At 59.9% G+C, this 23,994-nt stretch overlaps 3 protein-coding genes across 10 annotated transcripts in view; 2 read left to right on the forward strand and 1 right to left on the reverse strand.

The window, feature by feature from the left end:
- MAP2K7 (mitogen-activated protein kinase kinase 7) overlaps positions 1-1,611 on the forward strand; it is a 62,784-nt gene extending 61,173 nt beyond the window's left edge. The window contains exon 13 of the mRNA XM_034791904.1: positions 1,519-1,611. Within this exon, the coding sequence (XP_034647795.1) occupies positions 1,519-1,528 (10 nt within the window). The 3' untranslated portion in view covers positions 1,529-1,611. The remainder of the gene's footprint in view (positions 1-1,518) is intronic.
- Positions 1,612-1,622: 11 nt separating this feature from the next.
- Positions 1,623-13,864, forward strand: LOC117888463 (transforming growth factor beta receptor type 3-like). Of its 8 annotated transcripts, none has more exons than XM_034791885.1 (17): positions 1,626-1,864; positions 2,857-2,973; positions 3,487-3,665; positions 4,425-4,550; positions 5,286-5,454; positions 5,929-6,088; positions 6,421-6,565; positions 7,080-7,269; positions 7,704-7,885; positions 8,214-8,375; positions 9,039-9,128; positions 9,495-9,668; positions 10,198-10,518; positions 11,147-11,285; positions 11,601-11,693; positions 11,927-12,037; positions 13,564-13,864. In XM_034791885.1, the coding sequence occupies exons 2-17, from the start codon at positions 2,916-2,918 to the stop codon at positions 13,746-13,748; spliced, it is 2,484 nt and encodes an 827-aa protein (XP_034647776.1). In that variant the 5' UTR covers positions 1,626-1,864; positions 2,857-2,915; the 3' UTR covers positions 13,749-13,864. The 8 variants fall into 8 exon arrangements, with proteins under 8 accessions (XP_034647780.1, XP_034647781.1, XP_034647779.1 ...); XM_034791887.1 differs by having other exon boundaries at positions 11,604-11,693; XM_034791886.1 differs by having other exon boundaries at positions 1,644-1,723.
- Positions 13,865-13,940: 76 nt separating this feature from the next.
- Positions 13,941-23,994, reverse strand: LOC117888471 (zinc finger protein Gfi-1b-like). Its single transcript, XM_034791908.1, has 7 exons — positions 23,536-23,994; positions 21,577-21,657; positions 21,071-21,277; positions 17,498-17,703; positions 15,814-15,957; positions 15,378-15,543; positions 13,941-14,688 (listed from the first exon to the last, which is right to left on the reverse strand). The coding sequence occupies exons 1-7, from the start codon at positions 23,630-23,632 to the stop codon at positions 14,474-14,476; spliced, it is 1,116 nt and encodes a 371-aa protein (XP_034647799.1). The 5' UTR covers positions 23,633-23,994; the 3' UTR covers positions 13,941-14,473.

A 23,994-nucleotide genomic window follows, 5' to 3' on the forward strand; every position in this document is an offset into this window, starting at 1 on the left:
CGTGAGACCATTTCTTCACCTGCCCCCTTCCCCTCCACGTGTCTTTTCCCTTCCCCATCATCTTCTCTTCCCTCCTTATGCCTTCTGGCTGAGCCAGAAAAGACTATATTTTGCAACACTGCTGTGAGTCTGTGACCAGAGGCAGCTTGAAGCACTGTCCTAAACCGCCCAATGCTGGTACAAGTTTGCCAGGTCTCAGAGTGGCTGATCAGTCCCTGTCGTGACTCAGTTTCTCCAGCAGGGAGGTGGCAAGTGAGAGTCAATGCCAGAAGGAGAAGCTGCATTCCTTGCATCTTCTCTTCACTCTTGCATGTGTTTAATGTGCTTTTCTTTCATGCATTACCTGCTTTTCTTTCTTTTCTGTGCCTTTAATAAAAGGGCAAAGGGGTGTTTAATGGGCTGTTTGCTGTGGGACTAAGCAGGCTGATGTCTGGTTACCAAACCCCAAAGCTTAATGTCAAACAGGGGCAGGGTCACATTAACATCTTTCACTCTTTGGGACCTTCTATTCCATCTAGATTAACACAACAGCCGTGAGCCAGGGACTGAACCAGGACTCAAGGCTCCTAGTCCCAGCTCTGCCACTGACTGGCAGTGGGACCTCGGCCAAGGCCTTTGAATCCTGTGCCTCATTTTCCTCTCCTGAAGGTAGCACATCCCTGCTTGCTGGGCTGGTGTCAGTGAGCAGGCCCTGGGAGATGCCCTGCGCGGGTGAAGCAGACACGATAGGCCCAGGCTGCTGGGAAAGGGTGTGAGTTGTTTCATTGTCCTAGCTAGCGATCCATGAAAGCTGCTGCAAATTACCTGTGTTCCACCTTGCAGCCCTTCCCCTCACCCCTGCCGTGTGGGTGGCAGCGGGTCACAGCGACCCAGGGTTTGGCTGCATGGCCCGGAACCCAGCACCTCTTCCACCCTGCCTGCGTTACTCATAAATCCACCCACCTCTGGGGCGACCCAAACTCCCCCTTTGGGCAGCTTTTTCCTCCTGGCCTCCTTCCGGGGCAGGGACAATGGGGGAGATTGGGACCTCCCACCTCCTGGCGCTCAACAGCTAGGGCGACATGAATGCAACAGGGCTCAGCCTTGCCAGAGGTTCACCCCCTGCTTGCCTGGTTACAGACAGGCAGACAAGTGGAGTTACGCTGGGAGACCAAACCTGGAAGTTTGCGTCCAGCTCTGAGGTAAGGCACATCAACAGTGGACGGGAGTGTGGGGGGGGTTCACTTTGTTGATAAAGAGCATTTCTCTGTCTGTGCCCTACCCGGGACTGGCATCTTTTTGAGTGGGGGGCGGAGAAGGGGCTGGGATGCAGATCTCCTGGGTTCTATGCCCATTTCTGGGAGGAGAAGGTTGGGATCCAGGACTCTTGGGTTCTATTCCCTTAAAAACAACCATTGGGAGTCTAATCCCTCCCCTCCCCTGCCCTCTGGTAACCTGACCCTGGGGAGTTGTTATTTTTAAACCTCCAATTGAGCCAGATTATTTGTATTCTTCCAATTATTTTTAACTTCGCTGCAGGGAGCAATGAATCCAGCCAGAGCAAAGGGACCCGATGGCCATGGGTCTCTAAGCCCCAGGAACCCACTGCTTCCTGGACTGGCATAAAAGAGCCAAGATCCCTTTGCATCCTGTGCCCACAACCACCTGGAACCCAGGAGTCCTGGCTCCCAGAACCCCCCACCACCTCAAAGCCTCTTTGCTGTTCTGCCCCGGCAGCCTGCACGTGAGTGGAGTTTGCAATGACCCTGTTCCACGGGTGCTGAATGTGAGCAGGGGCTGGATTGGGGTCTGGTCCCCTCCCAACTTTGCGTCTGTCCTGGATCCAGCTGGCACCGGATCAGACTGTGTGGCAGTCCCAGAAGAGGTACCCCAGGGGCAAGCCAGCCCCTCGGCATGTCAGGGAAGGATAGGGGTAGCTGGAATGTGGGGTGGGAATGTGGAGGGAAGGGGAATGTTTCTGCATGGAACAAGACTGAAGAGGCACTGGGAGCCAGGACTCCTGGGTTTTATCCCCAGCTCTGGGAGGGGAGTGGGGTCTAGTGGTTAGAGCAGGGGGGGCTGGGAGACAGGACTCCTGGGTTTTATCCCCAGCTCTGTGAGGGGAGTGGGGTTTAGGGTTAGAGCAGGGGGGTTGGGGGCTGGGAGTCCAGATTCCTTGGTTCTTTACCCTGCTTTGGAAAGGGAGATGGAGTCTAGTGGTTAGAGCAGGGGGCTGGAAATCAGTGGGACCTTGGGCATATCCCTTACCCGCTCTGTGCCTCAGTTTTCCTATCTATAAAATTACAATAAAGGCAAGAAGCTCCTTGCCTGGGGAGTTGGGAGGCAAAATTAATCTCTGCAAAATGCTCTGAGATGCATCAATTGTGTAGGTAAACCTTCTCCCCCACCCCACCCCAAACTGGGTAATCGGGGAGGGGGAAGGAGTCTGGGAGCAGGGGATGGGGATTCCCTGCTAAGCAGGAAGAGGTAGTGGGGAGGATAGTGGGGTCCCATAAAGGTGGAGGTGTCTAAATACCAAGAGGGAAATTTCATTATTGCCCTGTAGCAGCCCCCCGCCCTGTGCCACTTGGGGGACACTCCTGGGGGGTGTCCTTGTTTCACATGCTTTTCCCCCCAATCTGGATTCTTGTGTGTGGGGGAGGATCCCAGGTCTCAGCCAGGGAGAAACACTGACCCACTCGTGTGGGGATGGGGGAGGTACATGCTGCATCCCAGACACACTGTGAATGACCGGGTCCCTGGGTGCCCCCCCCCTTGCCCTGAAGCCCCATGACCCCTCCCCAACACAGCTCCCTCTGCCCTGGGTTCCAGAGCCCCCCCAGGACTCACTACAGTTTTCTCTTTCTCCCTGCCCAGGACCAGCTCCCCCATCCCCCCGTCGTATCGGGGAGCCCTGCACACCGGGACCACGAGGGATGGCGGCAGCTTGGAGCCCAATCCTGCTGCTGCTGCTGCTGTGGGGCCAGTCGGCAGGTGGGTGCCAGGGGAATGGGGAGGCCAGTCTGGCCACACTGGGAGATCGATGGGCGGAGAAGGGGTGTCATCAAATGGTTAATGTGTGTCCCAGTGTCCTGCTTCCCCTCTAACCTAGACAAGTGGTTTTCATACCTTTTGTATTGGTGACCCTTTTCACGCAGCAAGCCACCGAGAGTGACCCCCCTCCCTTATAAATTAGAAAGGTGGGTAATTTAATTGGGGTTGTGAGCTCTGTGGAACTGGCAGTTCGCAACCTCCCTGCAACCTGCTGAGGGCTCACGACTCCCAGTCTGAGAACCGCTGCACTAGCCCCCACTCCCCTCCCTGAGCTGGGGATAGAACCCAGGAGTCCTGGCTGCTGTTGTCCATGATCTCCAGCTCCCCCTGGTCCTGTTCATTTCTGGGGGGCAGGAGCTTCCCCTTCCGGGCACAGACCAGCTGCCCCCAGTTTGGGCTTCGCACTCCTATGTCTGGCTCCTGCTGACCGGGCCCTTTCTCTTTCCTCTACAGCCGCCTGGCGCTGGGCCCTGTGCCGGCCCAGCCCGCTGTCCACTCGCCACCCTGTGCTGGGCTTCTGGGAGCGGATCCGCACAGGCTCGGGCTGCGCCAGCCGGGGGCGCTCGGCCTCGGGCCGGGAGGTGCATGTGATTGTCATACGGGGGCCAGCGGGGAGGATGGGAGCCAGACAGGTAGGTGGGAGGGGGTGTCTCTGCCCTGTCCTCTTCCAGCCTCACCCTGGGCCCCCCACCTCAGCTCCATTGCCCCCTGCCCCATCCTGTGCCCTCTCCCTGCTCTCTCCCCCAACTCCACCGTCTCACCCCCGCCCTCCACCCTGCCCCCTTCTGTCCGCCCGACCTTCCTGGTCTCTGTCCTCCACCCTGTGCCCCTCAACCTGCCCCTTCCCTCTGCCCCATCCCCTCACTCCCTACCTTCTACCTTGGCCCTTTCACCCCTCCTCACTCCCTGCCCCCACCCTGCCCCACCCCCCTCACTTCCTGCCCTTCATCTTGTACTCCCACCCTGCCTCCTGCCCCTCCACTCTGTACCCCACAGCCTTGAGCCCTGCCCTGCATCCCACATGCCTCCCTTCCAGTCTGTGCCCCATACCCCCTCGCCCAGTCCTGTCCCCAGCCCCCAGCTCCATAGTCCTGCTTCCTGTCCCCACCACCTCCCATCCCAACCCCTTGGCCTGTGCCACCACCACGCCCCTTCCCCCAACCCTCCTGCCTCACCCCCTGTCCCCACCACAATGTGCCCCCTCTCCTCTAGCCTCACCTCCCGCTCCCTGGTGCCCCAGCCCCTCTGCCAGCTACATGCCTGCCCTGGGCCCCACAAACGTCCCTGCCCCCACCGCCCTCACACGCGTCCCTGTGCCCCCAGCCCCATGCCCTTGGCCCCTCCCCTATGGGCCTGGAGCCCCTAATGCAGGGCCTTCTTCTCCCTCCCAGGTGAGCCTAGAACTGGGCCCAGCCCCCCATGGCAGAGCCCCCATCTTCGTGCTCAGCTCCCCGGCGCCCGTGGTCTGGAGCCTCCAAATGGCCCAGGTGGCTCGTGGGGAGCAATGGACCTTCCAGGTGTGGGGGGGGGCAGCTGTGGGGCTCGGGTGAGGGGGTCTATGGGAGGGGAAGGTGGGAAGGGGGTATAAGAGGGCTGGGAGGGGTAGGTAGGGACATCGGGGCAGCTGGAGGAGGGTGGGGCAAGCAGTGAGAGTGGAGGAGGTATGGGAGGGTTGGGGCAGGTGAGGAGCGGAGCTGGCGCAGGTGTGTGGGGGAAGTGTGGGGCCAACAATGGGGATTGGAGGAGGGGAGGGCCGTGGTGGATGGGGGTGTGGAGGTAGCTGTGACAGGGGCAGGTGAGCAGTGGGGGTGGTGGAGGGGTGGGAAGGGGGGGCTGGAGGTCACTTTTCTGGACTGGGGCTGGAGCAGGGTCTCTGGATGTGGGGCAGGGGGATGGGGTGCAGAGGGGCAGGGTGGGGGCTGGGGAATTGGGAGCATTTGGAGGAAGATGAGTTTGGGCCCAGGGGCAGCGAGAGGAGTGGGGTGGGTGGAGAGGGGCTGGATGTGGGAGGGGCTCTCAGGCTGAAGGGCAGTGGGGATGGGGGCACAGGCGGGGAGGCTGAGGTACTGATGGTTGGGGGATCCTCTCCCTGACAGTTACCCCTGGGGCTAGGAGGTGAGAGGAACCCAGGAGTCCTGTGGGGGCTGGGAGCGATGGGGAGCTGAGGTGGGAGTGGGGGGTATGTGGCACCCCATCGGGGGATGGGATGTCCATTCTCCCAGTGACCCCTCATCCTTATGCCCCCCCTACAGGTGTCCCTGGGGTCCAGAGTCTCGGCCCTTGGGGGTGTCACTGTCACTGAGACCCGGCTGCCCCAGACCCCCCGAGGGCTCCTGCGCTGGGTGCATGAGGAGCACGGCGGGCTCAGCTCCCTGGCTGCGTATCGGGGCGTCAACATGGTCTATGTGCAGCTGGGAGACGGTATGGAGGGCTGGGGATTGGACCCCCGTGTCAATGGGGAGAGGGGCTCCATGGGATGTGGGGATCAGATCCTCATGTCAGTGGCGGGAGGGGATCCAGGGGGGCTGGGGATTGGACCCCCGTGTCAATGGGGGGAGGGGCTCCATGGACGTGGGGATCAAGTCCTCATGTCAGTGCGGGGAGGGGACCCAGGGAGGCTGGGGATTGGACCCCCGTGTCAATGGGGGAGGGGCTCCATGGGATGTGGGGTTCAAGTCCTCATGTCAGTGCGGGGAGGAGACCCGGGGGGGTGGGGATTGGACCCCATTTCAGTGGGGGAGGGGACCTCGGTGGTTGGACCCAGCCCCATGTGCCTGAGGGAGGGAATCCCAGGGAGATATTGGGGGATCTACCCCAGGAATCCCCCATTCCTTAAGGGACCTCTGGGGTTAACCTCCCGCAACCTCCCCAGCCCCTCTGCATTCTCGCTCCCAGATGGGGTCTTGCCAGGTGCCTGCAAACTTCGCAGGAACTTTGTCTCCCCGACCCACTTTGCCTCCGACCTCCAACCACGGCCCCTGCGGGGCTGCCTGACCTCTGACCCCCCTTGGGACCCTGAAGTTCACATCATCCTCTCCAAAGGAACCACGCCCGGGTATGAACCGTACATCAGAGCATCCTCCAGAGCTGGGATAGCGGGGGGCTGTGGGTTGGGATTGAGGGGCACCAGCAGAGCTGGGGGCAGGGGAGAGCCCAGGGCTGGGATAATGGGGTGGGGTGGGGAGCGCTACGCATCAGGATTGAGGGGCACCAGCAAAGCTGGGGGGTGGGGGGAGCCCACAGCAAGGACAGAGGGGGCTTTGGGTCGGGATAGAAGGGCACTGGCAGAGCTGGGGGGGGTCCTCCACCCCTTTTGTTGCTCAGCCCCATGGCAGGAAATTCCCAGCCCAGTTGATTGGGGGGGGGGGGTCACTGCCATGTCTCCAGGCCCCCAGCCCATCTCACTGTGGAGCTCCAAGCACCCGGAGGCTGCTGCTCGCCCCGGCGGGAGCTGATCGTGGTGCTGAAGAGCGAGGGCGCCACCAGCTGGCTGGTCCGAATCCACCACATGGCCGGGCGCCTGCGAATCCTGGTAAGAGAGGGGCTCCCTGGGAATGGGAGAGGGGTTACAGGGGCCAGGAACAGCCCCCCATCCACAACCCCTCCATGCACACAGGCTGCTCCCCTGTGACCCCTCCCCCCCAACCAGTCTCTCCCCCATGACTCTGACCTTTTGGCCTGATGCCCCATGGCGTCTGCTGAGCCCTCATGACCTTTAACCTCTGATATGGTTTCTCCTTCTGGCCCCAGCCCACTCTGGCCTGGTGTCCCCTTTTGCTAAGGTGAACCCAGGAGTCCTGGCGCCCAGCCCAGCTCTGCTGGTTCCAAGCCCTCTGGCTCCTGACTCAGTGGCTGAGGTGGAGCTGCCCCGCTCTGGAACTTCCCAGCCACTCCTTGCGCTGACACCTTGTTCACCTGGTCTGCTCATTTGTATAGCATTACCCATGATGCCCTGCTCCAGCCTCAGCCTGATCACCCTGAGCTGGAGCAGGGTCCAGGTTAGCCTTGGGCTCTGTCACTCTGCCCTTCCCTCCATTTCCTTACAGGCATCCCACGAGGTCTCGGTCAGCAGCACAGAACCAGAACCGGACCTGGCTGTGAGCAGCAGCATGTCCCTGGGCCTGGCCTATGCCAGCGACCCCATGGCCTGGGCAATGGAGCAGGGGCTGCCTGGGATCACATCTTACACAGAGGCTGAGCAGGTGAACAGGTTCCTGGTCATCGTGGGGCTGGATGGTAGGTATCTCCTTGGGGGCAGGGAATGGGCACAAGGTGCAATGCCATGGGGCCATTAGGGGGCCCACCTGACTCAGACCCTGCCCTGTCCCCAGTGCGGGGGGAGCTGGGAGCTGCAGTTCTGCCCTGTGGCCCCCTCTCCCCAGGGACAGCCAGACCCTTGGTGGCCCCCAGTGATGGGCGAGGCTCATGCCCCTGACAATGCCCTCAGAGCTGGCATGTTTGCCCCTCCCAGGGCACCATTACATCCAAAACCCCAGTGCCATGGTGAAGGGGGGGACTATGGGGACTAGGACACAGAGCTGGGCAGTTCTCAATCCAGCCAGCAGGGGGCAGAGTTGCTCTCTTTCTCTCTCATGTCCCCTCACCCTGTTCACCATCCCGCCTTGTTTCCTTCTTCCCCTCTGCCCCCTCACTCTGTTTTCTCCTGCTAGGGGACCCCAAGGCCCCCCACCCCTCCATCCCGCTCCCCAGACCCGCCAAGATCTCCGCCATGGTCTGGGAGAGGAGCCGGGCGGCCTCGGGAGGCAGAAGCGCTGTGGGGCTGGCGGGAGCTCTGTCTGTGGCATGTCTGAGCGATAGGGTGGCTGTTCATGTCAACAAGGACATGCTCCAGGTGAGGAATCCCCTTGTATAAACAGTTCCTTCAGTGCGGCACTAGGGGGCGCTGTGCTGCAGGGAGTGTGGTGGGGACTCAGCAGGGGGCACTTTCCCCTCACAATCAGCGCTGGCCTCAGGGCGGCACTAGGGAGTGCTGTACTGCAGGGAGTGGGGGAGACTTAGTAGGGGGTGCTCACCCCTCGCAGTCAGTGCTGGCCCCAGGGTGGCACTAGGGGGCGCTGTGCTACGGGGAGTCAGGTGGGGGCTCAGCAGGGGGCGCTCACCCCTCCCAGTCAGTGCTGGCTGTATCAGTCTCATAGTCTCCCCCCACCCGCCTCGGCCAGGCTGCCAGACTCTCCCCAGCCCGAGTGACCCTGCGGGACCCCAGCTGTGCAGCCCAGTCAAATGGCACCCACTTCCTGCTGGAGTCTCCCCTGGCTGGCTGCGGTGCCCTGCGCATCCCGGCCCTGGACCCCACATTGGGCGTCTGGCGGTACCAGAATGCGGTGAGCCGGGGGATAAGGGGCACAATGTGGGGCTGAGAGTGCATGTGGGTGGGGGGAGACGTGAAGTCAAAGAGTCTGGGGGTCTGCAAAGGGGCTAGAATGTTAGGGGAGTCGAGGGGACCAGGACAGGGCCAATGGGGGCTGGACAGGGCTGGAGAATAGGGTGACACTGGGAAACTGGAACTGGGGAGGAGTGGGAGAAGTGAGGATTGGGAAGGCTTGACAGAACAAGAAGCAATGGTCTCAAGTTGCAGTGGGGGAGGTCTAGGTTGGATATTAGGAAAAACTCTTTCACTAGGAGGGTGGTGAAGCACTGGAATGGGTTCCCTAAGGAGGTGGTGGAATCTCCATCCTTAGAGGTTTTTAAGGCCCGGCTTGACAAAGCCCTGGCTGGGATGATTTAGTTGGAGATTGGTCCTGCTTTGAGCAGGGGGTTGGACTAGAGCCTCCTGAGGTCCTTTCCAACCCTGATCTTCTATGATTCTAAGGCTGGGGTTAATGGGATGACTGGGGGAACTGGAATTCTGTGGGGCAGGGAGAATTGGTCCTGGCTCTGGGCTCTGCCCCCACCATCCTGGGGTGCTGGGGTCTCGTCTGATGCTCCCATGTTTCTGATTGTGCCGGTTGCTCCCCACCCCTCCCCCCACTTTCCCCTCCCCCCAGGTGGTGCTCCGGGGCAGCAGGCCAGGGGCAGTGCCCAGGGGTCCCCCACTCCTGGTGGGACAGGCTGAAGATAGCTCGGAGTCCATTGAGGTGGGCGAGGGGGGAGGGGAGGGGAGGTGTCTTTGGCCGTGCGGTTCTGGCGCTGCTGTGGGGTGGGTCTCTCAGGTCCTTTCGATAGGGGAGGACCTGGGATTGGTGGGTTCCCTCCCAAACTATTGGGAGCAGCACTGGGCCCGCTGCGAACCCCCCTGGGCTGGGTTGGGGGTTCCTGGCTCCCAAGGGCTCCTGGCTCAGTGGGGACCAAGCAGCAGCCATGGGGAAATGGAGAGCCTTGGTTGGGGAGGTGTCCTAGGGTTTGGGAAGACTGAGATAACTGGGGAGTCTCTGGGACTGGAGTTCTGGGGGCTGGTCCCCATGTCCCCTATACCCCCCACACCCTCTGCTCCTCTCCCACAGTTCTTCTGCTCCTCCCCAGCCCTGAGCCAGCCGTCCCGCTCTGCTGAGCCCATCCCGGATCTGCCCTTTCACCTGGGCCGTGTCCTGCTCAGCCTGGAGGTCTACAGCTCCGAGGCCTTTGCCAAGGCCCAGGGACCCTGCACGGTGTCGGCCAACAGCCGCGTCTTTGTGGAAGTAACTGCAGGGGAGGCGCCATCCAGCCCCATGGCACTGGGATCCTCCTCCCCTCTACCCCAGCAGGCCTGGGGCTTTGCCCAGGGCCCCATCACCTTCAGGAGGGCAGATGTATGAGGGGCTGTGCTAGCTAGGTCCCCCCCCACCAGGCTGGTTAACCTGCTGGAGCTGTGGGGTCCTCTCCCCCAGGCCCTTTCCACACCCACAGGGGGATTGCTCCAGGCTCTGGGGCAGGAGCTGTGGAGAAAGTTACATTAACGTGGCAGGAGGTGAGATTGGTGGTGGTAGAGCAAGGGGCTGGGCTCTATCCCCGGCTCTGGGTGGGGAGCGGGGGTCTAATGATTTAGAGCACAGGGGGCTGAGTTCTATCCCCAGTTCTGGGAGGGGAGCAGGATCAGGGATTAGAACGGGGGTGGGTGCCAGGTCTCCTGGGTTCCAGGCGTGGGGGTGAGATCATGTTTGTGGAGTGGGACCCAGCTGGCCTGAGGCATCCCATCCCCTCCTGAGCTCTCCCCAACCCTCTGTGCAGGCTGCGCTGGCTGCCTTCGACCCTGGGCTTAGCTTCAGCATCCGCCTCTGCTTCCTCTCGCCAAGCTCCTCCTCCTCGCTGGACTCACCCTACATCCTGGTGCGGGGGGGCTGCCCGGCCCACCCCGACGTCTCTCTGCACCCGCCCCACACGGGGGCTGCAGGCCGGGCATTGTCCCCCAGCTCCCAGGAGCTACAGCGCCTCAGCTTCCTGCTCCGGCCCCTCTACAATGACTCCATCCAATTCCTGCACTGCCGCCTGGCCCTCTGCACCCAGGAGCCCCAGGGCCAGGCTGGAGCCTATGGGGGCGCCCTCCCCAAGGTCTGTACCACACTGCCGGATAACACCGGGAAGATAAAAGCCCAGCTACTGCTGCAGCAAAGGGGGGGTCTCCTTTAGCTCAGGCGGCAGCATGGACCGGCCCCAGTTCTACCCTTGCCTCCAGGGGTTGTCCCCCAGGCTGGATTTCTACCCTGGGCTGCAGGCAATGCTGGGAGCACCTGGAGGGCAGGGGCTGAATCCCCCAGGCCAGTACAATGGTCCCTGCTGGGGGCGGAGGGAGGGTGCCCCAGGGGGCCAACTCTGCCCGTGGGTTCAAAGCTGCAGGGGCTGCTCTGGGAGGAGAATGCAGTCTAGTGTTTACAGGGCCAGGCCCCCTGGCTTCCACCCCCAGCGCTGGGGGAATTTGGGGTCCAGTGGCTGGAGTCAGGACTCTTGGCCACAGTTGTGACCCCTGGCAAGCAGCTGTGGGGGGGGCAAACTTTCTCTAGGACAAATCCGTGCTGATCTATACCAATTAGAACCAGCGTGGCTGGGCTCAGGAAGTGGGTGGGACCTCAGGGCTGGGACCAGTAGGGTGGAGGGAGAGGCTGGGCTTGGGAAGGTTGGGGGTGTGGGGTGAGCATCCAGTACTGGGACGAGGTGCCTGTCTGAGCCTTGTCAGTTTCAGTGTGGGCCCCAGGCCGGGGCATGCCCCAGCAGCCGTGTGGGGGAGCCGAGCAGCGGGCGGTTCCAGTACACCTTTACCAAAGCCATCATCGTAACGGTGGGGAGCCTGACCAGAGCCACCAAACCCACCCCAGGAACAGGTGAGACCTGGGATGGGCTGGGGGCTGGTTATGGGAGCAGGCACAGAGACTGCAACACACCAAGGCCCTGATGCAATCGCCCTGCAGTGCAGCACCCCCTAGCGCTGGGCTGTGAACCGGGGTCAGCACTGACTGCCAGGGGAGAGCGCCCCCTACTGAGCCCCTGCCCTGCTCCCTGGTGCACAGCGCCCCCTAGCACTGGGCTGGGGCATTGGGATCAGCGCTGACAGCCAGGGGAGAGCGCCCCCTAGAGGAGATTAGGGGCTGTCTCCATTGTTCTCTCAAAATGTTTCTGGCTTCCTTGTCCTCTCCCAGCAGATCCCTTTCCGGTGCCCTTTCCTCTGGCTGGCAGGAGGGGGAAGGTGCTGAAGGAGGCACCCCGGCCAGAGCAGGGAGAGACCCTCCCTGGTAAGAGATGCCCTCTCGATATCACCCCCCCCCAAGTCCCCTCGTGGCCAACTTGCCTTGCAAGCTGCAGAGAGCACATTCTATTCCGGTTGGGGGGGGCTATTGGGTGAGAGCAGGGTGGAGGGGGAGTCTGGGAGCCTGGACTCCTGGGTTCTCCCCCCCCCCCCCCCAGCACTGGCTCTGCATCTGCTCCTGGGGGTGGCTGTGGGGCTCACTCTCCCCATTCCCCACAGCCCCCCTGCCCCAGGGCCTGGAGCTGCCCACCGTGGTGGGCATCGTCTTCTCAGCTTTCGTCATCGGCATCTCTCTCACTGGGGGGCTCTGGCTCATTCACTCCAGGACAGGTAGGAGGGGCTGTCGGTCGAGGCGGGAGTCAGGAGATGGATGGTGCCCCCATTGATCCAGTTGCCGCCCATACCTCCCCCCCCATGCCAGTGGTTCCTTCCTAGCCAATACATTTGGGGGTTGGGAGTGGGCTTGTCATGTGTCACATGCATGTGTGTGTGTGGGGGGGGAAAACCAGGGGACTCCATGGGAACTCTTCTCTGTACCCTGGAGTCTAAAGCTACCAGCATCCCCAGAGCCCCAGGGAAAAGCCTCCTTAACTCTGGGAAGGGACTGGGAGGGAATCTTGGAGCCAGAACTCCTGGGTTCTGTCCCAGCTCTGGGTGGGGAGTGGCATCTAGTAGGTTAGAGCAGGGAGTGGCTGCGAGCCAGGACTCCTGTGGGGCTAATGGTTAGAGCAGGCTGAGAGTCAGGATGTTGAAGGGTTACTGATTCCTAGCCCCCATCCCGGCACTCTGCCATCCCCAGTCCTTTCTCCTAAGCTCTGACAGCCCCAGTCCTGGCCCACCCCCAGGCGCTTGGTCTGTCTTGTGATAAGTTCCACAGAGAGCCTACGGGACTCCCTGCCACGAGGTCTAAGGATTTAGCTAGCGTCAAATAAAACTGATGGTCTATAGCTAAGGAGTGGGGTGGCAAAGGCAGGGTGGGATGAATCCAGGCAGCAGATGACAGTCGAGGATGGGAGAGGCAGCGGATTCAGTCTTGACGGGGGGGATAATCCTTGTTCCTTGCTATGAGCCGGTGGAACTCCTGGCCACAAGGGCTCTGTGGAGTTCGGAGTTTAGCAGGGTTCAGGGGGGGATTTGATGATTCTACTGTGAATGAGAACAATCCAGAGACACCAACGTGGCTGCCAGGCATACCCCTGTGCACGGTTATGGGAGCAAGGGAGAGGGTTGGGAGCAGGGGACGCACAGCCGGCAGGGTTGGGGGGAGGGGACACACTGGGACAGAGCAGGGAGGCAGGGCATGGGACTCACTGGGGCAGAGCAGGCACTAGGGCCTGAAAAGTGAACTCTGAAGCTCAGCGCCCCTCTGGGGCTGCCTGGGAAATAACCCCCCCAGTGGAGGAAGGTGGTACCGCAAGTGTGGAGATGGGGCCCCAGCCCTGCGTGGGGCCGGGTGTATGGAAATCACCCGGCGTGGGTGGAATTCACTGCTGCAGGGTGGGACATTAAGCCGTGTGGGATGAATTGGGCTGTGGTGTGTGGTGGAGCATGGGGGGGAGGAGATGGGAGCATGGGGTGGATGGCGGCAGGGCCGGCTCTGGCTTTTTTGCCGCCCCAGGCAAAAAAGCCTCCCGCCGCCCCCCGCCCCCTGGCGGGGAGCACGGTAGGGGAGGGCGCCGAGCCCGGCCGCGGCCCCGCTCTCCCCGGCCAGCCGGAGCGCCGGGGGAGGGTGGTGAGCCCAGCTGGGGCCCCGCTCTCCGCGACTGGCTGGAGCGCTGGGAGGAGGGCCAAGAGCCCGGCCGTGGCCCCGGATGTGGGGGCCTCCACTGACCCATCTGTCTGTCTCCCTCTGGCAGCTCACAGGGGCCTCCCTGTCCATGCTCTTAGGGATACGCTGGCACCGGCCCCACCATCACCACCTGCAGGCGCCCGGCCCTGCGGCTCCCGGGATCAGCAGCCCATCGATCTCTGCTCAGCACAGCCAGGGAGGCGACTCGGGGAAGGGCCTCTCCACCTGGCCCGAAGGGTCCCCTCCCTGTGACCGGCGGCCAGCGGGCGGCAGGCCTCGCCCAGGCATCGGGGCTGCAGCACTGGCTGGTTCTTTGCCGGCTGCGGCGCGTGTTTGCGCTTTGTGGGTATAAATGTGACCGCGGAGGACGCACCGGCGCTGCCCGTGTGTTATTGCTCGCGGCATCGCTGCTGCCAGGGGCCGGGACGCAGGCTGCTTTCCCCTCACGTCCTTTAATTCTCCGCCGGCAGCCAGGGGAGGGTTACAGCGATGGGCTGAGGAGCCATCTCTGCTTACTGGGCCACAGGACAGATCTCAGCTCACATCTCTCCCCTGCATCTGGGTCGGGGGGTGCAGCCCACAGCTCACCCCTCCCTCTGCCCCAGCCCAGCCCCCGGGGAGATGCTCATGCAGGGAGCCAGATGCAGAGAAGCCCCAGGGCGACCAGGCTGGTGCTCCCCCCTCACCCCAAACAGGCCCCCCGACTGTCCCACTGTGCCCACCTTCAGCCATGGGAGGACCCATGGTCTGGCTGGCAAGAGGGGCCCACGAAGGACGGGCAGCTGAGTCCTCCTGCCGGCTGCCGACTCCATCACATGGTGGTTCCAGGTCCCAGCAGCACCTTACAGGCGAGGGGGGATGGGGCGTGATGGCAGCTTGGGGGATGATCCAGGACCCCCCTCAACTCTGGGGTTTCTCCTCTGGCCTCCACAGCTCCCCCTGCAGGCCGGGTGGCCCGGGCCCCACCTGCCCAGCTCCTAGCGGAGGGCACCCAGCACCTGGCTGCCCCCGGGGCTGTGGAAGAGCCCGTGGGTCTCCTGGTGGCGCCGCAGGTCCACCTTGCGCTGGAAGCCCTTGGGGCACAGGGAGCAGGCAAAGGGCTTGTGCCCTGAGTGCTTACGGCTGTGGGTGATGAGGTTGGAGCTCTGGCTGAAGGCTTTGCCGCACACCTGGCATTTGTGAGGCTTCTCACCTGCGGGGAGGGGGGGAGAGGTTAGGGGTGGGGGCTGCAGGAGGGGCTGGGATCCCTCAGGGCTCATCAGAGAGCCCCAGAACTCACCCAGAGTCCTGCAGGACTGGAAGGACTCTAGAGTAGCAGGGCCCCCACCTATCTGGCCGGCCCAGGGCCCCCAACTACCCAGACAGCCACGGGCCCAGGCCCCCCACCTACCCGGCCGGCCATGGGCCCAGCGCAGCCTGGATCCTGCTTGGGCTGCAGTATGGTCATGGAGTCGATGCTTGCAGCCCTGTGACCCCCTTCACTTGCCATTCCCTGATCAGGCCACCAGATGGTGATGTTGCTCCATGGAGTTGCGCGGGGCCGGGCCGGGAGGCTGGAGCAGGCGCGAGGGACCAGTTTGTCCAGGGCAGGACACGGAGGCACGTGCACCAAATGTCCCGCTGTTCAGGCAGGCTGCAGATCCCGGCCCGCAGCCGCAGCCCCTGCTGTCCCGGCCCTGGGCTCCCCCCAGCTTGCCCGGTGCCCCCAATCCCGACCCGCAGCCCCTGCTGTCCTGGCCCTGTGCTCCCCCCACAGCTCTGCTGGTGACCCTCAAGCCCGACCTGCAGTCTCTTGCTGTCCCAGCTGTGCCCTCTCCCCCCAAATCTCTGCCAATGCCCCTGTCCTGGGGGTTGGGGGAGTCCGAGCTGGTTGCCCCTCACCTGTGTGGATGAAGGTGTGTTTCTTCATGTCAGATTTCTGGTGGAAGCGTTTCCCGCAGAAGGGGCAGGGGAAGGGACGCGTGTCCGAGTGGATGAGCAGGTGTGTGGAGAGCGTGGACGAGCGCTTGAACTGCTTCCCGCAGATCCGGCAGGGGAAGTGCCTCACCTGCAGGGAGACCCATTAGGGGGGGGGGGGGGGGGGGGGGGGGAATGACCTGCAGAAACCCTGGCCTCCTCCAGTGGCCTCCCCAATATAGCCCTGCCTTTTCACCCCAACCCCATGGCACGTTGCCAGGCCCCCCCAATGTTAGCCCCATGGCTGCCCCCTGCCCAAATGGATGCCCATCCAGCCCCCCAAACCCCTCACTGCTGCAAAAGATTCACCTCTAAACCCCCATCACGTTCCACACCCCTCCCCCCTCCAGGCCTCACCCACCTCTGGCTTCCCTTTGCCCGGGCATGGAGGGGCAGGCTGGTGCTGCAGGCCGCCTGGATGTCCACACATCCGCCATGGGGCCATGTGGCTGCAGAGCGTTGAGCATTTCAGGTGGCTGCCTAGGTGCTGGGCTGCAGGGAGGCCCTGCGGGTGGGGAGAGAAATGGGCTCAACATGGGGAGCCTGCCCCAAATGTATGGGCTGGAATTGGTGGTGGACATGTAGGGCGGGGCTGAGACCTCCCCAAACTCATCACAGCAGTGACTGAACCCACCCTCTGGTGCCTGGACATTTGCTGGGGCCAGCCTGTGTAACCTGCCTTTGTTCTACAGCCACCCTCTCGTGACACTGACCCGGAACCCTCACAATTACCCACCCCACGCCCACAAGCCGACACTGGGGAAAGGAGCTGGCCGGGCAGCCCCTGGCAGGGACGGGGCTCGGGACCAGGTAGCTACCAGCCCCTCCACCCAAGCAGGGCGAGTTTCCACAACACAGCATGGCAGCACCTAGCACCCCCTAATGGGACAGGGCCCCCAACACTGAGCCCTGCACAGATTGCGACATGCCCTGGTCACACCCTAAACAGACACAGGGTGGAAGGGTAAACCGAGGCACAGAGCGGGAGGGGAAGAACTCACCCAAGAGATCAGTGAACCCTGGTCCCCAAGTCCCAATCTGGTGTTTTGTCCACTAGGCCACGCTGCCACTTGTGCCTGCCCCAGAGACCCCCATCCCAGCTGTCCCCTCTGCCTACAGACCCCTAGCAGCCTGTGGGGTGGGTCAGTGCGGCCACTACAATGCCAGGGGGCCGGAAAATGGCGCTGGGATGATACAGATGCACTGAGAAAGGGGCTCAGACCTGCCCCAAACTCATGACACTCATGGGGGCCACCACAGAGCCAGCAGCTGGGCTCAGTCACAGCCCTGAGCCAACCCCCTGAGTGCGAGCAGGGCTTTGGCTGTCGGACTCAGTGGGGTCGGAGCTGGCCCTGCAGGGGTGAAAGGCTTGTGCTGCGTTTGCTCTGATGGGGCCACAGCTGGGGCCTCTCCCCCCCAGGTGCATCATTGAACCAAGAGTGCTGGGTATCGGGCCCCCAGTGGGTCGACCCTGTGCCCCCAGTGACAGTGATAGTGCCCCATAGGCTGTGCGATACTGCACACAGAGGGCAGGAGCGGCTGGGCAAGTAGGTAAATGCACCCCAGGGCAGCGCCAGAGCCTGGCATATGGGGCAGCGCAGCCCCACACTGGGAAGCACCAGGCTGGGTATGGGGAGAGGGCTTCACTCAGCTCTGTTTAAAGGTGGGGGCTGGGAACGGGACACGGGGGCCTTTCCTCTCTAGGGGGCGCCAGCTCCCATCTTGTCCCAGGGTGGGACTAGCTGGCTCAGGGGGCAGGGAATGGAACATGGGGCCTTTCCCCTCTAGGGGGCGGTGGATCTGATTCCGCCCGAGCTGGAAGTGGCAGGCAGTGGTGCCCACGTGAAGTGAGGTGGGAAGGGTTCTCCAGCCAGTTCCCAGGGGCAGGAGCCTCCAAACAGCCCCATTGCTGGCAGCCCTGAGGGGAGGCCAAGCGCTGGAGGGGGATGGAGCTCCCAGAGCTTGATCACGCAGGGAGGCCTCAGCTCCCAGGGTCAGCAGGGCGAGGGGCTCAGCCCAGTCCCTTTTGGGGTGGGGGGCGTTACCTTGTCACAGCAGCTGCACCTGTGTGGTGGCTTGGAGAAGAGCAGGAGAGATCCCAGGAGGCCAGAGGTCCCCTCAGCATCCCTGCCCAGCTCCCTCCCGGAGCCCAGCGCCGGCGGCAGGACACTCTGCACCAGCTGCTGCAGCTCAGGGCTACGGTAGCTGCTCCAGAAGGGCTTGAACGACACATCTGGGGGGCTGCTCACGCCTATGGGGAAACAGCAAGTGGGGGACTGGGATATGGGGCCTTTCCCCTCCAGGGGGTGCCGGCTCCGGCTGGCTCAGGGGGCCAGTGATTGGGACATGGGGCCTTTCCCCTTCAGGGGACGCTGGCTCTGGCTGGCTCAGGGGGCCAGCGATTGGGACATGGGGCCTTTCCCCTCCATGGGGCGCCAGCTCTGATCTGATCTGGCCTGGCCCGAGGGACTGGCTGGCTCAGAGGGTGGGGAATGGGACACACCTTGGTAGTTGCCATTGTGTAAGATGAGGTTGGTGGGTCTCAGTCCAGTTCCCAGTGGGGCAGGTGCTCCCATCACAGAACTGGCCACCTGCCTGCCACTGCCCCCCAGGGGCATAACATAAGAACATAAGAACATAAGAAAGGCCGTACCGGGTCAGACCAAAGGTCCATCTAGCCCAGTATCCTGTCTACTGAAGGTGGCCAATGCCAGGTGCCCCAGAGGGAGTGAACCTAACAGGCAATGATCAAGTGATCTCTCTCCTGCCATCCATCTCCACGCTCTGACAGACAGAGGCTAGGGACCCCATTCCTTACTCATCCTGGCTAATAGCCATTAATGGACTTAACCACCATGAATTTATCCAGTTCTCTTTTAAACGCTGTTATAGTCCTAGCTTTCACAACCTCCTCAGGTAAGGAGTTCCACAAGTTGACTGTGCTGAGTGAAGAAGAACTTCCTTTTATTTGTTTTAAACCTGCTGCCTATTAATTTCATTTGATGACCCCTAGTTCTTGTATTATGGGAATAAGTAAATAACTTTTCCTTATCCACTTTCTCCACATCACTCATGATTGTATATACCTCTATCATATCCCCCCTTAGTCTCCTCTTTTCCAAGCTGAAGAGTCCTAGCCTCTTTAATCTCTCCTCATATGGGACCCGTTCCAAACCCTTAATCATTTTAGTTGCCCTTTTCTGAACCTTTTCTAGTGCCAGTATATCTTTTTTGAGATGAGGAGACCACATCTGTACGCAGTATTCGACATGAGGGCGTTCCATCGATTTATATAAGGGCAATAATATATTGTCAGTCTTATTCTCTATCCCCTTTTTAATGATTCCTAACATCCTGTTTGCTTTTTTGACCGCCTCTGCACACTGCGTGGACATTTTCAGAGAACTATCCATGATGACTCCAAGATCTTTTTCCTGACTTGTTGTAGCTAAATTAGCCCCCATCATATTGTATGTACAGTTGGGGTTATTTTTTCCAATGTGCATTACTTTACATTTATCCACATTAAATTTCATTTGCCATTTTGTTGCCCAATCACTTAGTTTTGTGAGATCTTTTTGAAGTTCTTCACAGTCTGCTTTGGACTTAACTATCTTTAGCAGTTTAGTATCATCTGCAAACTTTGCCACCTCACTGTTTACCCCTTTCTCCAGATCATTTATGAATAAGTTGAATAGGATCGGTCCGAGGACTGACCTTGGGGAACACCACTAGTTACCCCTCTCCATTCTGAGAATTTACCATTAATTCCTACCCTTTGTTCCCTGTCTTTTAACCAGTTCTCAATCCATGAAAGGACCTTCCCTTTTATCCCATGGCAGCTTAATTTACATAAGAGCCTTTGGTGAGGGACCTTGTCAAAGGCTTTCTGGAAATCTAAGTACACTATGTCCACTGGATCCCCCTTGTCCACATGTTTGTTGACCCCTTCAAAGAACTCTAATAGATTAGTAAGACACGATTTCCCTTTACAGAAACCATGTTGACTATTGCTCAACAGTTTATGTTTTTCTATGTGTCGGGCAATTTTATTCTTAACTATTGTTTCGACTAATTTGCCCGGCACCGACGTTAGACTTACCAGTCTGTAATTGCCAGGATCACCTCTAGAACCCTTTTTAAATATTGGTGTTACATTAGCTAACTTCCAGTCATTGGGTACAGAAGCCGATTTAAAGGACAGGTTACAAACCTTAGTTAACAGTTCCACAACTTCACATTTGAGTTCTTTCAGAACTCTTGGGTGAATGCCATCTGGTTCCGGTGACTTGTTAATGTTAAGTTTATCAATTAATTCCAAAACCTCCTCTTGTGACACTTCAATCCATGACAGTTCCTCAGATTTGTCACCTACAAAAAGCCAGCTCAGGTTTGGGAATCTCCCTAACATCCTCAGCCATGAAGACTGAAGCAAAGAATCCATTTAGTTTCTTATCGTCTTTAAGCGCTCCTTTTGTATCTCGATCATCAAGGGGCCCCGCTGATTGTTTAGCAGACTTCCTGCTTCTGATGTACTTAAAAAACATTTTGTTATTACCTTTGGAGTTTTTGGCCAGCCGTTCTTCAAACTCCTCTTTGGCTTTTCTTATTACATTCTTGCACTTAATTTGGCAGCGTTTATGCTCCTTTCTATTTGCCTCACTAGGATTTGACTTCCACTTTTTAAAGGAAGTCTTTTTATCTGTCACTGCTTCTTTTACATGGTTGTTAAGCCACGGTGGCTCTTTTTTAGCTCTTTTACTGTGTTTCTTAATTTGGGGTATACATTGAAGTTGGGCCTCTATTATGGTGTCTATAAAAAGCGCCCATGCAGCTTGCAGGGATTTCACTTTAGTCACTGTACCTTTTAACTTCTGTTTAACTAACCCCCTCATTTTTGCCTAGTTCACCCTTTTGAAATTAAATGCCATGGTGTTGGGCTGTTGAGATGTTCTTCCCACCACAGGGATGTTGAACGCTATTGTATTATGGTCACTATTTCCAAGCGGTCTTGCTATAGTTACCTCTTGGACCAGCTCCTGCGCTCCACTCAGGACTAAATCTAGAGTTGCCTCTCCCCTTGTGGGTTCCCGTACCAGCTGCTCCATGAAGCAGTCATTTAAAGTATCGAGAAACTTTATCTCTGCATTTCGTCCTGAAGTGAAATGTTCCCAGTCAATATGGGGATAATTGAAATCCCCCCACTATTATTGAGTTCTTAATTTTGATAGCCTCTCTAATTTCCCTTAGCATTTCATCATCACTATCACCGTCCTGGTCAGGTGGTTGATAGTAGATCCCTAATGTTATATTCTTATTAGAGCATAAAATTTCTATCCATAGAGATTCTATGGAACATGCGGATTTGCTTAAGATTTTTACTTCATTTGCTTGTACATTTTCTTTCACGTATAGTGCCACTCCCCAACCCCGCATGACCTGTTCTGTCCTTCCGATAAATTTTGTACCCCGGAATGATTGGCAAGGTCAGATAAGGTGGGAAGGGGCATGGGAATTGCCCCTGGAGAGGGAAGCTGGGAGGCTGTGGGTGATGGGCTGGTGTGGGATTGTGAGGGGTTCCCCCGGGGGTGGGGGGGCTGGGGCTGGTGGGGGGTTACCTGGCAGGGGCCGACAGGCCCAGCTCTGGCTGAAGTCCGTCTCAGAGGGGGGGCTGCGCTGCGGCTGGCTGGCTGCCCCCTCCCCATCTGGCACCCCGCAGCTTTCCAAGGCCCTGGGATGGGCTCTGCTCCCTTCCTCTGCCCCCTGCCCCAGCTTGGGGGGCTGGGCCGGTGCCGGCCCTGCTCGGGGCGCTCCCCAGGCTGGGTCTGGAAGAAGGATTTGCTGGTGAGATTCTCTGAGCCTCCCCTCCACCCCCAACCCTGGGCTGGGCAGGGCAGGCGAACCCCCGGCCTCCAGGTGAGATCACGGGGGTGTTTGGTGGGTTCTCTCCATGTTCACCCAGCCCCACCCTTCCCAATCCCTGCCCCTGCCTTGCTCTCCAGTAGAGGGCGCCCTTCTCCCCTTGCCTGCCCCCTCCCATTCCCCTCCCCTGCATTCTTCCTTTGAGGGTACTCTTTCCCCTCGCCTGCTGCCCCAGCTCAGCTCTCCCCCCCCCCCCACTCACCGCCAAGACCCTCCAGTCGCTGCCCCGGGTGGTTTGGGCCCCTCTTGCTTCTCACCAGGAAGGAGCGCGGCATTCTGGCAGCTGTGAGATGGGGAGAGGCGGCATCACTATGTGGCCGGCCCAGCCCCTGCCCCATGGGGCCTGCGGGGGGCACTGAGCCAGTTGGGAACGCCCTGGACAGGCCTAACCTGTCGCTGGTCTGTAGTGGGTCCCAGTAGGGGCAAGTCGCTAAGTGACCCCTCCCGTCTCCTGCCCCTCAGACATTCTCCTCTGCAGACGGGACTGGGGTCAGGACTCCAGGGCTCAGTTCCCAGCTCTGGGAGGGGAGTGTGGTCTCATGGTTTGAGAGGGGTTGGGGAAGGACTGGGGGTCAGGACTCCTGGGTTCTGCCTGTCTCTCACTTGCTGTGTGACCTTGAGCCAGTCCCTTCCCCTCTCTGTGCCTCAATTACCCCATCAGTTCATTAACATCTGTGAAGTGCTTCAATTCACAGCTCCAGATGCCCTTTCCAGCCCTGGACCTGACAGTACTGAGGGCAGGGACCAGGCTTTGCATTTGTTTGTACAACCCCATGCACAAGGGTGCCCGATAAACCATGGGGCTGACAAGCCTGTCCCCAGGAACGATCAGATGCTACCTCACACCACTCAGGGTTAGTCATAATGACACCTGCCTGGCCCACTGAGAGGCAGGTCAGTGTATCTCAGTTAACGGATGGTGAAGAGACCTGTTCTGAGGTCATGCAGCAAGACAGTGCCAAAACTGATACTGGAACCTAGGAGTCCTGACTCCCAGCCCTCCCCCTCCTTCTCTAAGCACTAGACCCCACTCTCCTCCCAGAGCTAGGAAAAGAACCCAGGAGTCCTGACTCCCAGCCCTCCCTATTCTAACCACTAGATGCCACTCCCCTCCCAGAGCTAGGAAAAGAACCCAGGAGTCCTGACTCCCAGCCCTCCCTATTCTAACCACTAGACCCCACTTCCCTNGAACCCAGGAGTCCTGACTCCCAGCCCTCCCTATTCTAACCACTAGACCCCACTTCCCTCCCAGAGCTGGAAAAAGAACCCAGGCATCCTGACTCCCAGCCCCCATCTAGCTACTAAACCCACTCCCCTCACTCACCTGGAAACAGTAGACTAGATCTATGCTGCGCCTTGGACAGCAGCCACAAAGTTGCCGTACAAATGGGCCAGAGCTTGTTTGGTGTAAATCAACCAGGCTCCAAATGAAAACAGCCGATTTCCACCGCCTGGGGATCCGGCCCCAATGATGCCAAAGGAGTGACACCAGTTTACACCAGCTGGGCATCTGGACCAAGGTACAGCATGAAGTTTTCCTACACAAAACTGGTGCAGGAGCCATCCCAGCTCCCCAGCGCCCACCGAGCGACACTGGCCCCCAGGAGCTGGGGGCTTGGCTGCTTTTAGAGACTCCAAGTACCGTACTTACTGTCCCCCGGGGTGGGAGATGATAGAGTAAGTGGTACCAGCAAGCCCCCTGCACAGCACCAGCTCCAGACATAGCCCCCCAGGGGCAGAGCAGGAGCCAGCACAGTGCGGGTCGGGTGGGGTCGGGGTCATGGAGCGACAGCTGGTCAGGATGGTGGGATAGAAAGAACTGGCTTGTATTTATAGCTGTAGGAAGGGAGTGGGCTGTAGTGGGTTAAGGCATGGCGGAGCTGGGGCTCAGGATTCCTGGGTTCCATCCCCTGCTCTGGGAGGGCAGTGGGGTCTAGTGGTTACAGGTTGGGGGCTGGGTGTCAGGATGCCTGGGTTCTGTTCCCGGCACCCATCCCTGCAAGGTGTACTGCCTGAAAGGGCCCCAATGTGTCTAATCACGCTATTTCCTGCCATGTGGAAGCCCCAACTGTACCCAGTCTGGACAGACACAATCCATTGGCAGTAAGGGAGCCGTGGCAAGGCACTCGCATGGACCTCTCACCCCCAAGGGTTCACTCACCTGCAGCCTCCGTGCTGTGGGGGAGCCTCTGCGGGTGGCTATTCCACCACCTTTGCCATCTCAGCCCAAGAGCCGGGGCAGGGCAGAGCACCCGCATGACGCGCAGCCAATCAGGCTGCCGGACGGGGGCTAACGCTCCCCGCTGCAAACCACAGCTGGCTTCCTTCTGATCCGAACAGACGCCCAACTGCCAGCTGCAAGGCAGAAACCACTGGCTGGAGGCAAGGGGGCGGGGGTGTCTAGTGGCAGCGGTCCCTGATCCAGCTGTGCATTCAGCAGGGAGCTGAGACTGCTGCAGTTAACTGGGGCATCAGCAGAAGGGCCTTAGATTGGACGCACTCTCTCTTGCCCCAAGGCAAGGCGATGGGCCCAGACTGTCCTCATGCTGCAGCTTAGAGATCTCATCCATCTGTTGATCAGGCTCTTTCCGCCAGCCCATAACGCACCGCATCTCTGTTT

This window comes from Trachemys scripta, chromosome 16, assembly GCF_013100865.1.
Source record: "Trachemys scripta elegans isolate TJP31775 chromosome 16, CAS_Tse_1.0, whole genome shotgun sequence".
Classification (NCBI taxonomy): Eukaryota; Metazoa; Chordata; order Testudines; family Emydidae; genus Trachemys; species Trachemys scripta.